Source organism: Mobula hypostoma, chromosome 5, assembly GCF_963921235.1.
Source record: "Mobula hypostoma chromosome 5, sMobHyp1.1, whole genome shotgun sequence".
Lineage (NCBI taxonomy): Eukaryota > Metazoa > Chordata > Chondrichthyes > Myliobatiformes > Myliobatidae > Mobula > Mobula hypostoma.
The window spans coordinates 193,179,212-193,192,797 of NC_086101.1; the positions used below are offsets into that span (position 1 = coordinate 193,179,212).

Consider the following 13,586-nt stretch of genomic DNA (forward strand, 5'->3'; position numbering starts at 1 on the left):
AGGAAGGACGTGGAAGCATTGGAAAGGGTACAGAGGAGATTTACCAGGATGCCGCCTGGTTTAGAGAGTATGTATTATGATCAGAGATTAAGGGAGCTAGGGCTTTACTCTTTGGAGAGAAGGAGGATGAGAGGGGACATGATAGAGGTGTACAAGATAATAGGAGGAATAGATAGAGTGGATAGCCAGCACCTCTTCCCCAGGGCACCACTGCTCAATACAAGAGGATATGGCTTTAAGGTAAGGGGTGGGAAGTTCAAGGGGGATATTAGAGGAAGGTTTTTTACTCAGAGAGTGGTTGGTGAGTGGAATACACTACCTGAGTCAGTGGTGGAGGCAGATACACTAGTGAAGTTTAAGAGACTACTAGACAGGTATATGGAGGAATTTAAGGTGGGGGCTTATATGGGAGGCAGGGTTTGAGGGTCGGTACAACATTGTGGGCCAAAGGATCTGTACTGTGCTGTACTATTCTATGTTCTATGATCCCAGAACAGATCTCTCCAGAACACCACTGGCGTTCTTTGCGATTGTATCTTGTGTGCTGGGTCTAGAACAGGTCGCGCCATGAAATGTTAACTGTTACTCTTTTCACAGATGCTGCCTGACCTGCTGTGTATTTGCAACATTTATTCCTTGTGCTGCTTTTTATCCAGTGATCAGTTAGATGGTCGCATAGGCTACAGGGTTTTTTCCAATCTGTCTAAGTATCTGTAGACACCACCAGTGAAAAAAGTGACTATTTAATCTCCAATATTCTACACAAGATTAAATAAAATAGGAACACACTAGTCTGCCCCTTTAATCAGCCTCGGAATTAAATAATTTCACAATTGATTTAACCTCTCTTTCCCACCACTCTTCCCATGTAGCATCCACACCAGGAACACCTGACTCAAAAATAATCACAGCGGATTCCAGTTCATTGGGACGCATCAGGACCAGTGAACGTTGGCCTAATTAAGCAGCTGCCCCAATTAGCCAAAGTTTCATGGAAATAGTTGAAAAATTATAACAATACAAACTGAGTAACAAATGGTGTATTTAAATGAATGCAGAACAAATTAAAATATAGTACTACAGTACAGTATTATAACACTGTGTATTAGTTCCTAATAGTTATCAGCGGAGGAACTCATCTAGTGTATTCTGTCGTGTTCTTTTGAAGTCTGTAAATGAACAAAATCAGTACAGACACCTAGTGCAGATAATGGACTGCCTTCATATAATGCTATCGACGATTGCATCCTCCGAATCTTTATTTTCATTGTAAGATGATTTTCAAGCTGATTGATAATACCTTCAAATTCTTCATAGTACCTAATTTGTTGAAGTAGTGAAATAGTTTCATTTGCACTCCTGGCTCTTTCTGGCTCCAAGCCTGAATGCTTGAAACCGCTGTGAGCAAAACAGTTCTGAATTATCTTTCTGCTTATTTCTCGCCAGCCATCACTGACAAAAATCACTTTTTTTTATACAAACACACGCAACTGATATCAGTTAAAAAGTGTTCACTCCAAGCACAGTGTACTGTCTACAGCCACGTAAGTGCGCACTACTGATGTTAATTAGAAACTATTCAGCAACAGTGTCCTATCCCAATTAACAGTGTCTCCAATACACGAAGAGAATCTCAGCTATTCTCTTGATTAGTCTTTGTTCTTTAAGAGTTGTCCCAAATAAATCGTTGGCCCAATTAACCAATGGCACAATTAACCAGAATCCACTGTACTTTCTCCAAGCAGTGAGGCTGATTAACTCCTCCACCCGCTAACCCACCCCTCCACACACCCCCACCATGACTACTTTAAAGTTCAAAGTAAGTTTTATTATACATGTCACCATATACAACCCTGAGATTCATTTTCCTGCGGGCATACTCAGCAAATCTATAAAACTGTAACTATAACGAGATCAATAAATGATCAACCAGAGTGCAGAAAGCATCAAAGGAGCTTTGCTGCTTAGTACACACCCCTCATATTAAGATAAAGATTAGCTTTGTCACATATACACCAAAACGTACAATAAAATGCTTTGAGTCAAACATTGTGCTGGGGGCAGCCTGCAAGTGTCATAAAGCTTACAGCACCAACACAGCATGGCCACGACTCACTAACCTTAACCCAGAATAATCTCATGCAGTCACCGGGAGAGCATACCTTACGGACAGCAGTAGGAAATGAACCCAGCTATCATAGCTGTCTCTGTAAAGTGTTATGCTAATTCTATGCTACCCTACCACCTGTCTGCAGCACCGAGACACACAGCCCACATCCCCTCTCCCCAACTCCTTTTCCACTCATTTCATTTTCACTCTTCCCAACCTCACCATTTTTTATTGAACTGTCGCCTAGTGACTCACTCAGACCTGAAATAATGTTCAAGGCATGTAAGCTTTCCCTCGCCCACAGCCGCACGCTTGATGGCCATAATGTAATTAAAGTGCCAACTCTAAGTTGACGACTAAGTAAGCTGTTAAAATTAAAACATTTCCAAAAAGCATAGACTGCAAACCATATACAAACACATCAAAATTTATTTATCAGGAATAGCAGAAGGGAAGGAAAATCACAAGGTTGTTTCATGCATTGTTATGTACAATATAAGTTGTAAACATCTACAATTCAAGTAAATTAGACTGCTAAATAAAGGCACTGTTCAGATGCTGTGTCTGCTGAAGAAGAAAGGTGACTACTTTCATTGTGTTGAAGCAAACAACCTTCAATTCTGCCTGGAACTGCTGCTAGTCTGAGACAAAGCCACCAATGAATTCCCCAAGCAGAATGGATGGTTTGTGGTGTAAGGCACTACTCAAGAGGCTAGGCAGAGGAGGGTGAGTGGGAACAGAAGGGGTGAGACAGGGATATAATGGGCTGAAATAAGGAGAGTGTTTGTCGGGGGTGTCTCTGGAGCTTTTGCTGCCTCCAGCCATTGGGTGAGTTGAAGCCTCGCTGCTTTTTGCTCTCAAGAGGCTGAATCAAGACTAATTAAAACATTTACAGTTTACAAGCAGAATCTGTTTAATTAAAAACACATAGACACAAGTCCGACACGACTTCAACATAAGTCAGAAAGAGAGAACGGGGATTGATTCTTCTACATTCAGACTGTAAATTCAAAACAGTTCTCTCAAACTATCAAGGAACCTTTTCTGCACCTGCTACAGCCCAAGAAACTGGTAACTAACAATTGCAACACTTTTTTCCTTCACAAAACCTGGCACTGACAAATGATGCCAGCATTAAATACTGCTGAGTTCAAATTGAGCAGTTTTTGTTTGGGAAGGACGCCCCATGGTGGGGAGCAATGTTTATGTACTCATGACCATTTCCTGCAGGATTTTTGGTGTCTAGGGATTTGTCAGTTTATCTGCAGAGGTCAAAAACTCATTACCTTATTCAACAAGTTTCCCTATTACTACCTTCCAATCTGTTAGCAGTTCAGAGAGAGTTCTTAAAGTGTACCTTGTTTGCAAATTATCCAGGTCTTGTGTGTTTGTGGTATACTGTCTATAAACAGTTAAATAATGGCAGTATTACAGTATGTGCTGACAGTTAACAGCAAACCCCACTGATTGTGAATTTCAGTCGTGTGTGCACATCTCTTCCCACCCGCCCCCCATCATGGAGAAAGCTGCTTGTTTTCCCCCTCCCTGATGTATGTTCATTTTCTGTGTTGTTTTCAATGTTATAGATCAGTCAAGAGAGCAAAAAGATTTTTTAGTGTGCTTCATGAAGCAATGCGACCCTTTACAAAGAATCATTTTATTTTAGTTTTGAACTTGGAAACTTACATAAAAATAAAACTATAACAAACTATATTACAAAAAGAGTCTCATTAAAAGTACAACATATAGGCAGAGTCTGCTTGAGCATTTATGCAGTGTATTGACCATCAACAGTTTTAGGTAGACTCCAACACAATTTTTCCAGCAATGCTTTCAATGGCACAAGAAAATGAAAATGTTTCTTCAGTTTGCCTTTAAATTACTTGCACTTCTTTTGAAATTCAAAAGTTTTTTTGTCCATTTTTTCCCCCAAATAAACACTGAAAATGTTTTTTTTGTCTATTTTTCACTTCTAATGCTTTGCTGTTTGCACTATTTTGTCTTTTGCTCTGTTTCGGCACAGAACTTTTCAAAAGCTTCCTCCATCTCTGGATCCATCCCGTTCTCTGAGTCGTCAACATACCTATCGAGAGAAATGGATGAGAGGATGTTAACTAACAGTACAAAATCTGCCCATTTCTCTTCCCTTCCCCCACGATCTTTCATGTCAGTAAGGTGATTTGTGATTAGATTCTTTGCCAAATCATTTCCGTTTTATCTAGCATAACGTTGAGAGAGGGGCTGTTCAGTGACAAGATAGTCCATAGTGCTCTGCTTCATTCATAAATGCACCAGCCTATAGCAGCTTTCTTGATCAGCAAAGCTGCTTTACATGATTTACTCACCTGTAGGTCAGGCAACATCTATGGAGGGGAATAAACAGTTGACATTTCAGGTGAAGACCCTTCTTCAGGACAAAGATCCATTGCTTTCCTACTCCAATTCAGTTCTATGCTGTAGGCAATGTTATCATTTCACCATCCCCCCAACCCCACACATGGAGAATGCATTCCTAGAAAACAGCTCAGATTGTAATTTTCCTTAATTGTGAAGATGCATCATCTGCACTTGCATCAAAAAAATTGTGCACATCTATTTACCTTCTTAATAAATTCTGCAAGAGTGCACTTTGTTCTGTACCTCAAATTTTTGGGTTCTGATTGGTGAATTCTGGATTTCTGTTACCTGAACAGTTACACAGGGTTGACTGCACTTACATTATTTTTAAGTTCCTGTGTCCCTCTACTACTTGACAACAGGCCACAAGCTGCAAGATGTTTTACCATTTTGCAAGGTTTAACATAATACAAGTCAACAAGTACCAGCCTTAGGTTAGGCAATTAACAACCAGCACGGCTCACGGATATGAATAGAAACCACTTGACCACAGAGAAAACATCCAGAGAAAATACTGCCTGCCATGCCACCATTTCAGAGAAAGTTGTACGAGAACAGCTAGCTTAGAGGACAACTTCTACGTACAATACCCCAACAATAGATTGTATTTGGAGAGTATGGGATGTCTTCTGGTGAAGGGGCTTGTCGTGTACATTCTGGGGAAGCTCACACACTTTTGGGTACCACCAGTCACTCAGCTCTCACCTATGGCCCCAAGTAGCTGTTTGCATGCAACAGTGCCTACACCCTGGTATACCGCGTCAACAGGTGGGCTAAACCAGGTGAGAATAGCCGCCGGCCTCATACCCCAGTGAGAAAGGGACATACCTGTCCTACCATGTGAAGTCAGTTCCAAGGGACTGAGCAGATGAGGTAAAATCCAGCTGTCAGAATGGTGTTCTGCAATGCTTTTTGGAGAGCAAAAGGCATGACAAGACACAGAAGTAGTCATAGTCACCTACTGCAACCAAGGAGGACCCCAGGTTGTGACGACTACTCATACCTCCAGACATAGAACATCGAATAGTACAGCACAGTACAGGCCCTTCAGCCCAAAATGTTGTGCCGACCCTCAAACCCTGCCTCCCATATCAGCCCCCACCTTAAATTCCTCCATATACCTGTCTAGTAGTCTCTTAAACTTCACTAGTGTATCTGCCTCCACCACTGACTCAGGCAGTGCATTCCACTCACCAACCACTCTCTGAGTAAAAAACCTTCCTCTAATATCCCCCTTGAACTTCCCACCCCTTACCTTAAAGCCATGTCCTCCTGTGTTAAGCAGTGGTGCCCTGGGGAAGAGGCACTGGCTATCCACTCTATCTATTCCTCTTATTATCTTGTACACCTCTATCATGTCTCCCCTCATCCTCCTTATCTCCAAAGAGATCATAATGCATACTCTCTAAACCAGGCAGCATCCTGGTAAATCTCCTCTGTACCCTTTCCAATGCTTCCACATCCTTCCTATAGTGAGGCGACCAGAACTGGACACAGTATTCCAAGTGTGGCCTAACCAGAGTTTTATAGAGCTGCATCATTACATCGCGACTCTTAAACTCTATCCCTCAACTTACCCCATAAGCTTTCTTAACTACCCTATCCACCTTGCTTCCCCGACCCTTTTCCACTTTAAAAACTCTCCCGTGCAGGTCTCCTGTCATTGTTGGATACAACAGACAACCAACCTTACCTTGTATTTATAATATACACAGATTTCAGTCCACATTTATCTGTTTTTCAACAGATACAATTGAGGTGTTAACGCATGAGTGAACCAATAAATTAGCTGAATCTGTTACAATCAAGACAGCAGTGGGCTCAATTGTACTGTGCCCTCATTATGATGGTCATTAAGTCAAAAATGCCCACAATATTGAAGAACTACAACGTGGCAAAACAAGACAAAACACCTCCCAGAATATTCTGAATATAAGCTATGCGATGTAACAGCAGATAACCAAAAGCTTTTCATGATCTTTAATTTTTTTAAGATGAGCTTTATTTGTCACATGTACATTGAATCATACAGTGAAATGCTTTGTTTGCGTCAAATGAAATCAGCAAGGATTGTGCTGAGGACAACCCGCAAGTGTTGTCACGTTTCTGACGGCATGCCAACAACTCACCAACCCTTACCCAAGTATCTTTGGAATGCGCAAGGAGACCGGAGCACCCAGAGGATACCCACACAGTCATGAAAAGAAAGTACAAGTTCCTTACAGAAATCGGCAGGAATCGAACCTCGATCTTACAGCTGGTGTTATAAAACATTGTGCAAACCCCTATGCTACTTTGGTCAAAAGGATAGACAGCCTTTACATTTACATGTTTAATAAGTAAAATACTTTCCTTTAGATAGGTTTTTTATTTGTCGTTGTTTGTTGAGAATATAGATGGTAAGTGTGCAAATTGACGATAGGGTAGACAGTGATGACACAGGTGGGCTAGGAATGGCCAATGGAATTTAATTCATTTTGAAAATCACTGTCCTAATTTGGAGTGGCATGTTAGTATAGCAGCCAGTAGCCCCAACTCAATTCTGCCACCGTCTGTAAGGAATTTGTACGTTCTCCCCGTGAATGCGCAAGTTTCCTCTGGGTGCTCCACTTTACCGTCACATTCCAAAGATGGCTGCACAGGCTCGTCGAACCAGAGGGCGTTACCGTGCTGGATATCAAAACAAAATAAATAAAAGCAGCGAATGGTAGGGCGCAAAGAAGAGAGTGACCCAGGGTACAGTAAGATAATTCCCTGAAAGTGGAGACACAGGTACAGAAGGAATTTGGCACACTTGCCTTCATCAGATGGGGCAATGAGCACACACTTGAAATATCATGCACCGACTGTTGGAATGATGTGATAAAGAGAAGATGCAACATAGATTCTCAAGGATATTCAGGAGTTTTTTGTTGGGGGGCGGGGGGAGAGACTGAATTTGTGAGGAGAAACTGGTGAGTCTGGGACTGTCTACCCTGCAGCAATGAGGGCTGACGGGTGACCTTTAAGAAGTTTGTAAAATCAAGAGGGGCATAGAAAATGTGGACAGAGTCTTTATCCTAGGGTAGGGGAATCGAAAATAGGAGAAGGCATAGCTTTATTTTAAGAAGGGAAACATTTAAAAGGGATCCGAGGAGCAAAATTTTTCATATAGATCGTGGTGCATATATGCAACAATAGAGGAAGTGGTTGAGGTGGGTACTATAATGTTTAAGAGAGAGTTGGACAGGAAAGGTTTAGAGGGATGAGCTAAATAAGGCAAATAGCAGCAGCTTAGGAAGGCACCAAGGCTGGCATGGACGAGCTGGGCTTGAAGGGCCTGTTTCTGTGCTATATGATGCCATGGCTTAATTCCAAATTCTGAACCAAATTGGCAGAAGAATAGTAATGTGGGATGGAGCAGGTGTGCATGACTCTGCCCCTCCAATCCATTCCACTTTTCAATTAGAACATGACTCAGCTTCACATCCCTCAATAACTTTGGTCAAGAAAAATTCACGATTTGAAAGCAACATGAAAGTGATCAGAAAGAGAAAATCTTACACGTCCTCATCTTCATCAGAATAATCTTGAAATAATTCTTCTCGATCAATCATCTCTTGGTACTTCTCCAGGTAATCTGAAACCCAAGCAGAGAAAACATAACTAAACTTTACTCCCTAGTAGGAATCTTGCTCAAAATCCTGTGAGGAAAATATCTGTGCATTTATTACCTTGTGTTTAATAATTCTACAATAAACACAGCACAGCTATCTTAACAGGTCTGATGTCTGCTGAAAAGCAAAGGTGGATTGTTAATGTTAAAAAAAATTATTAATTTGTGACTGGAAAGTTGTATAGCACAGAAACAGGCCCTTCAGCCCATCATGTTCATGTCAACATATTTGCCCATCTACACTAATCTCATTTGCCTGCACTAGCTCAGAGTCTTCTATGCCTATTTAAATTTCTGAATATAATGATTCCACTTCCTCTGGCAGCAGGTGCCAGACATCAACCACTCTGTACAAAAACTTACCCCTCAAATCCACTCTAAAGCCCCTTCCTCTCAAACCAATGCCCTGTTATCAATATCCCTACCATAGGAAAAAAAGGTCCCAACTACCCCATCTATGCTGCTTACAATTTTATGTCTCGATCAGATCCCACCTCAGCCTCCTTCACTCCAGGAAAACAAGCCCAGCCTACCCAATCTCTCCCCGAAGCTAATGTCCTGTAATCCGGGCAACACCCTGGTGAATCTCCTCTGCACTCTTTCCAGTAGAACCACATCCTTACTGTAGTGAGGTGACCAGAACTACAGATGAAACTCAAATATCAATAGTGAGAACAATGAGCTGCCAGAAGTGGTTGGGGTGGGAACAATGCCAATATGAGGCATTTGGATAGGTACATCAAGGGAAGGGGCTTGGAGGATTATGGGCCGAACACGGGTAACTGGGACTAGCAGTTGACATGGACCAGATGGGCTAAAGATCCTGTTTCTGTGCTGAATAATGCTCAGAGTAAATTTATTAAAGTGCACATATATTATAGGAAAGTCATTGTCCAGCCTGAGAGAATGCAAAAGAGATCTATGAGGATGCTGCATGGACTAGAGGGCTTGAGTTACAGGGGTGTTGGCCATGCTGGGTCTTTATTACTTGAAGTGCAGGAGAATGAGAGGCAATAAAATCAAGTTTATAAAATCATGACAACTATGGATAAGGTGAGCGGTCATAGCCTTTGCAGGCTGCAACATAACATCCTCATTGTTATGATCTGTGTCCCGATCTATCAAAGCAAGCACATCCTATGTCTCATCTTTATCATCCTATTGACCTGTGCTACCTTTTCACTTGAACCCCATATGTATGATGTATGGTGAATTGCGGTGGGATAGGGATGAGAGGAAAGGCATTGAACCATGTTTGAGGCATCTTTAATAATGATACAACTAAATGACTTACTCAGCTATTTCAACCCACAGAGCTGACTCGGTTTCTTAGTCATAGAACACTGTATAAATTGTGAAGATAGAAGTAATGTGTTCGACTCTTTGCAGGCAAGGATTTAGGGACAGATCCTTAAATCAGAGTTAGGATTATGACCAGAGTTAGGAAACTTCCATTCAAGTGGTAGAGGACGCCTCCATACACCCCTCCCACACACCATCATATACGTTAGCTACTTGAGGACACAATGGGTGGAGTAGAGATACCAATCAGCTTTTCCTATTCACTTTTCAGAATACGGACAAGGCCCAGTGTTTATCACCCAGCACTAACGGCCTTTGAGAAGCTGGTGGTGACCTGCCTAGGTGACCAGTGCTGCTGGGGAGGCAGTCCCGAGAATCAGATTCAGCAATGATAAAAGAATGGTGATGTATTCCCAAGGCCTAGAGTTTGAGGCCCTGTCAACAGCAAGTCCTGGGATCGATATTGAAGATCAAAGACCGAAGTCACTGAGTCCAGGTCAGCTGGCCAAAACCCCCAAGTCTGCAAGTCCAGTGAAGAAATCAGAGTTCACAGGAGGCTGGAGGCCTGCAGGCAGCCTGTCTTGGGTTGGGAGGGCTGACTGTGTGATTGGGTGAGTGGGTGATAGGGAGGAAAGGGAAACACATACAAAATGCTGGAGGAACCCAGCCAGTAAGCAGCATCTATGAAGGAGAATGAATATTTTGGGCCAAAACACTTCACCAGCATTCAAGAATTGATAAGCAGGGAGGAAAATGGGTTGCATGGGATGGCAGGTCTTTCATATGAAGAAAGACTGGATGAACTGGGCTTGTACTCGTTGGAATTTAGAAGATTGAGGGGGGATCTGATTGAAACGTATAAGATCCTAAAGGGATTGGACAGGCTAGATGCGGGAAGATTGTTCCCGATGTTGGGGAGGTCTAGAACGAGGGGTCACAGTTTGAGGATAGAGGGGAAGCCTTTTAGGACCGAGGTTAGGAAAAACTTCTTCACACAGAGAGTGGTGAATCTGTGGAATTCTCTGCCACAGCAAACTGTTGAGGCCAGTTCATTGGCTATGTTTAAAAGGAAGTTAGATATGGCCCTTGTGGCTACAGGGGTCACGGGGTATGGAGGGAAGGCTGGGTTCTGAGTTGGATGATCAGTCATGATCATAATAAATGGCGGTGCAGGCTCGAAGGGCCGAATGGCCTACTCCTGCACCTATTTTCTATGTTTCTATGTTTCTATGTTTCTATGTTTTGCTGTTGATGTGTTCTGCTGAACAAGGTAGACATGCTACATTGCTGCCAGAATGTGTAGCCCCCAGCACATCCTTACATGTGCTGGTTGTTAACGCAAACAACACATTTTTCACTATGTTTCGATGCACGTGTAACAAATGAACCTGAATCTGGATGGTGTGCAAATTGGGAGAGGAATCTGTAAGCAATAGAGCATTTGTCAGAGAAGTCATGGCCCACTCTAGGTGAGAAAATTGCAGTACACTATGCAGGTGGGACACAATGCAGTCAGTGAACAGGTAGTGGAATGAACATTCAGGGTAAAAGCTCATTGGTCTAGGATGGTGTCAAGCTCCTTGACACTGTTGAAACTGCTCTCATTTAGTGAAGTGGGGAGCAGCCAGACTTGTGCCCTGAAGATTGTGGAAAGGCCTCAGGGTGTGACAAGATGAGACACTCACCACAGAATACTAAGCCTTTCTTCTTTCTTTCTAACAATGTATTTATGAGGCTTCCCGTCACTGGCGATGGCCAGGATGTCGATGGAGGGGCATTCAGCAAGGGCAATGACGTTGAATGTTAAAGGCAGGAAGTCAGGCTCTGTTGTTGGGAGCTCACAGCCTGCCACTTAAGAGTCAAATGCTCCTCGCCAGATTCTTGCTGTTCATAAGCATGGACTGCTTTCTGACCCAAGGAGTTGTGAATGGAACTGCACATTAGCAAACATCCCCACACCTGATGAAAGTGAAGAAAGTTCACAAAAGCAGTCTGGGACACAATGTCTTGCAATAATATTTACAGGCTGGGAGGAATGACTCCCAGTACCAGAGCCACCTTCCTTTAGTAAGGTACATTATCTTCCACTGGAGGCTGTTTCCTGGCTATCATTTGACTGCAGTTTCACCAGTTATCTCATTTGGTAGGTTGAATGTTGTCTTGAAATCAAAGGCAGCTGACTCTCAACTCAGCACTGGAATTCAATTAAGGCATCTAAAAGTTTGACAAACTTCTACAGCTGTCTAATGGACCATAATGATCAGTTGCATCACAGCTCACCATGGGAACACCAATGTCCTTGTACAGAAAAGCCTACCAAAAGTAGTGGATATGGCCCAGTCCATCACAGGTAACGCCTTCCCCACCATTGAGCACATTTACATAGAGTGCTGTCACGGGAAAGCAACATCTATCATCAGGGACCCCCACCACCCAGGCTATGCTCTCTTCTCACTGCTGCCATCAGGAAGAAGGTACAGGAACCTCCAGACCCACACTACCAGGTTCAGGAACAGTTATTACCCTCAACCATCAGGTTGAATCAGAGGGTATATCTTCTCTCATCCATCACTGAAGTGGACTCATTTTCAAGGACTCTTCATCACGTTTTCAATATTTATTGCTTATTTATTATTATTACTTTCTTTTGTATTTGCAGTTTGTTGTCTTTTGCACTCTGGTTTGTCTGTCTTGTTGGGTGCAGTCTTTCATTGATTCTATCATGTTTCTTGTATTTACTGTGAATGCCCGCAAATAATTAGTCACAGATTTATAGAAACATAGAAAATAGGTGCAGGAGTAGGCCATTCGGCCCTTCAAGCCTGCACCACCATTTATTATGATCATGGCTGATCATCCAACTCAGAACCCCTCCCCAGCCTTCCCTCCATACCCCCTGATCCCCGTAGCCACAAAGGCCATATCTAACTCCCTCTTAAATATAGCCAATGAACTGGCCTCAACTGTTTCCTGTGGCAGAGAATTCCACAGATTCACCACTCTCTGTGTGAAGAAGTTTTTCCTAATCTCGGTCCTAAAAGGCTTCCCCTTTATCCTCAAACTTTGATCCCTCGTTCTGGACTTCCCCAACATCGGGAACAATCTTCCTGCATCTAGCCTGTCCAATCCCTTTAGGATTTTATACGTTTCAATCAGATCCCCCCTCAATCTTCTAAATTCCAACGAGTACAAGCCCAGTTCATCCAGTCTTTCTTCATATGAAAGTCCTGCCATCCCAGGAATCAATCTGGTGAACCTTCTTTGTACTCCCTCTATGGCAAGGATGTCTTTCCTCAGATTAGGGGACCAAAACTGCACACAATACTCCAGGTGTGGTCTCACCAAGGCCTTGTACAACTGCAGTAGTACCTCCCTGCTCCTGTACTCGAATCCTCTCGCTATAAATGCCAGCATACCATTCGCCTTTTTCACCGCCTGCTGTACCTGCATGCCCACTTTCAATGACTGGTGTATAATGACACCCGGGTCTCGTTGCACCTCCCCTTTTCCTAATCGGCCACCATTCAGATAATAATCTGTTTTCCTATTTTTGCCACCAAAGTGGATAACTTCACATTTATCCACATTAAATTGCATCTGCCATGAGTTTGCCCACTCGCCCAACCTATCCAAGTCACCCTGCATCCTCTTAGCATCCTCCTCACTGCTAACACTGCCACCCAGCTTCGTGTCATCTGCAAACTTGGAGATGCTGCATTTAATTCCCTCATCCAAGTCATTAATATATATTGTAAACAACTGGGGTCCCAGCACTGAGCCTTGTGGTACCCCACTAGTCACCGCCTGCCATTCTGAAAAGGTCCCGTTTATTCCCACTCTTTGCTTCCTGTCTGCTAACCAATTCTCCATCCACATCAATACCTTACCCCCAATACCGTGTGCTTTAAGTTTGCACACTAATCTCCTGTAATCTCTTTGTATATAGTGATGTATATGTACAGTACTTCGATAAGAAATTTGCTTGGCACTTTGTGATGTGGTCTGGAGCCAAACTGATGAGATGGGACTGGTTATTGATGAGCAGGTTATTGTTGACTAGGTGTCAGCAGACAGCACCGCTAACTTCACCCTCCATTGGTTTGTTGAATACAGCTGGGTGAG

General features: G+C 42.9%; 1 protein-coding gene across 1 annotated transcript in view; it reads right to left on the reverse strand.

Annotated features, from left to right (window-relative positions):
* Positions 1-2,527: 2,527 nt before the first annotated feature.
* The window catches only part of paip1 (poly(A) binding protein interacting protein 1), a 76,621-nt gene continuing 65,562 nt past the window's right edge, over positions 2,528-13,586 (reverse strand). Inside the window, exons 12-13 of the mRNA XM_063049601.1 lie at positions 8,051-8,126; positions 2,528-4,193 (exon numbers count right to left, since the gene is read on the reverse strand). Coding sequence (XP_062905671.1) covers positions 4,103-4,193; positions 8,051-8,126 — 167 coding nt within the window. The 3' untranslated portion in view covers positions 2,528-4,102. The remainder of the gene's footprint in view (positions 4,194-8,050; positions 8,127-13,586) is intronic.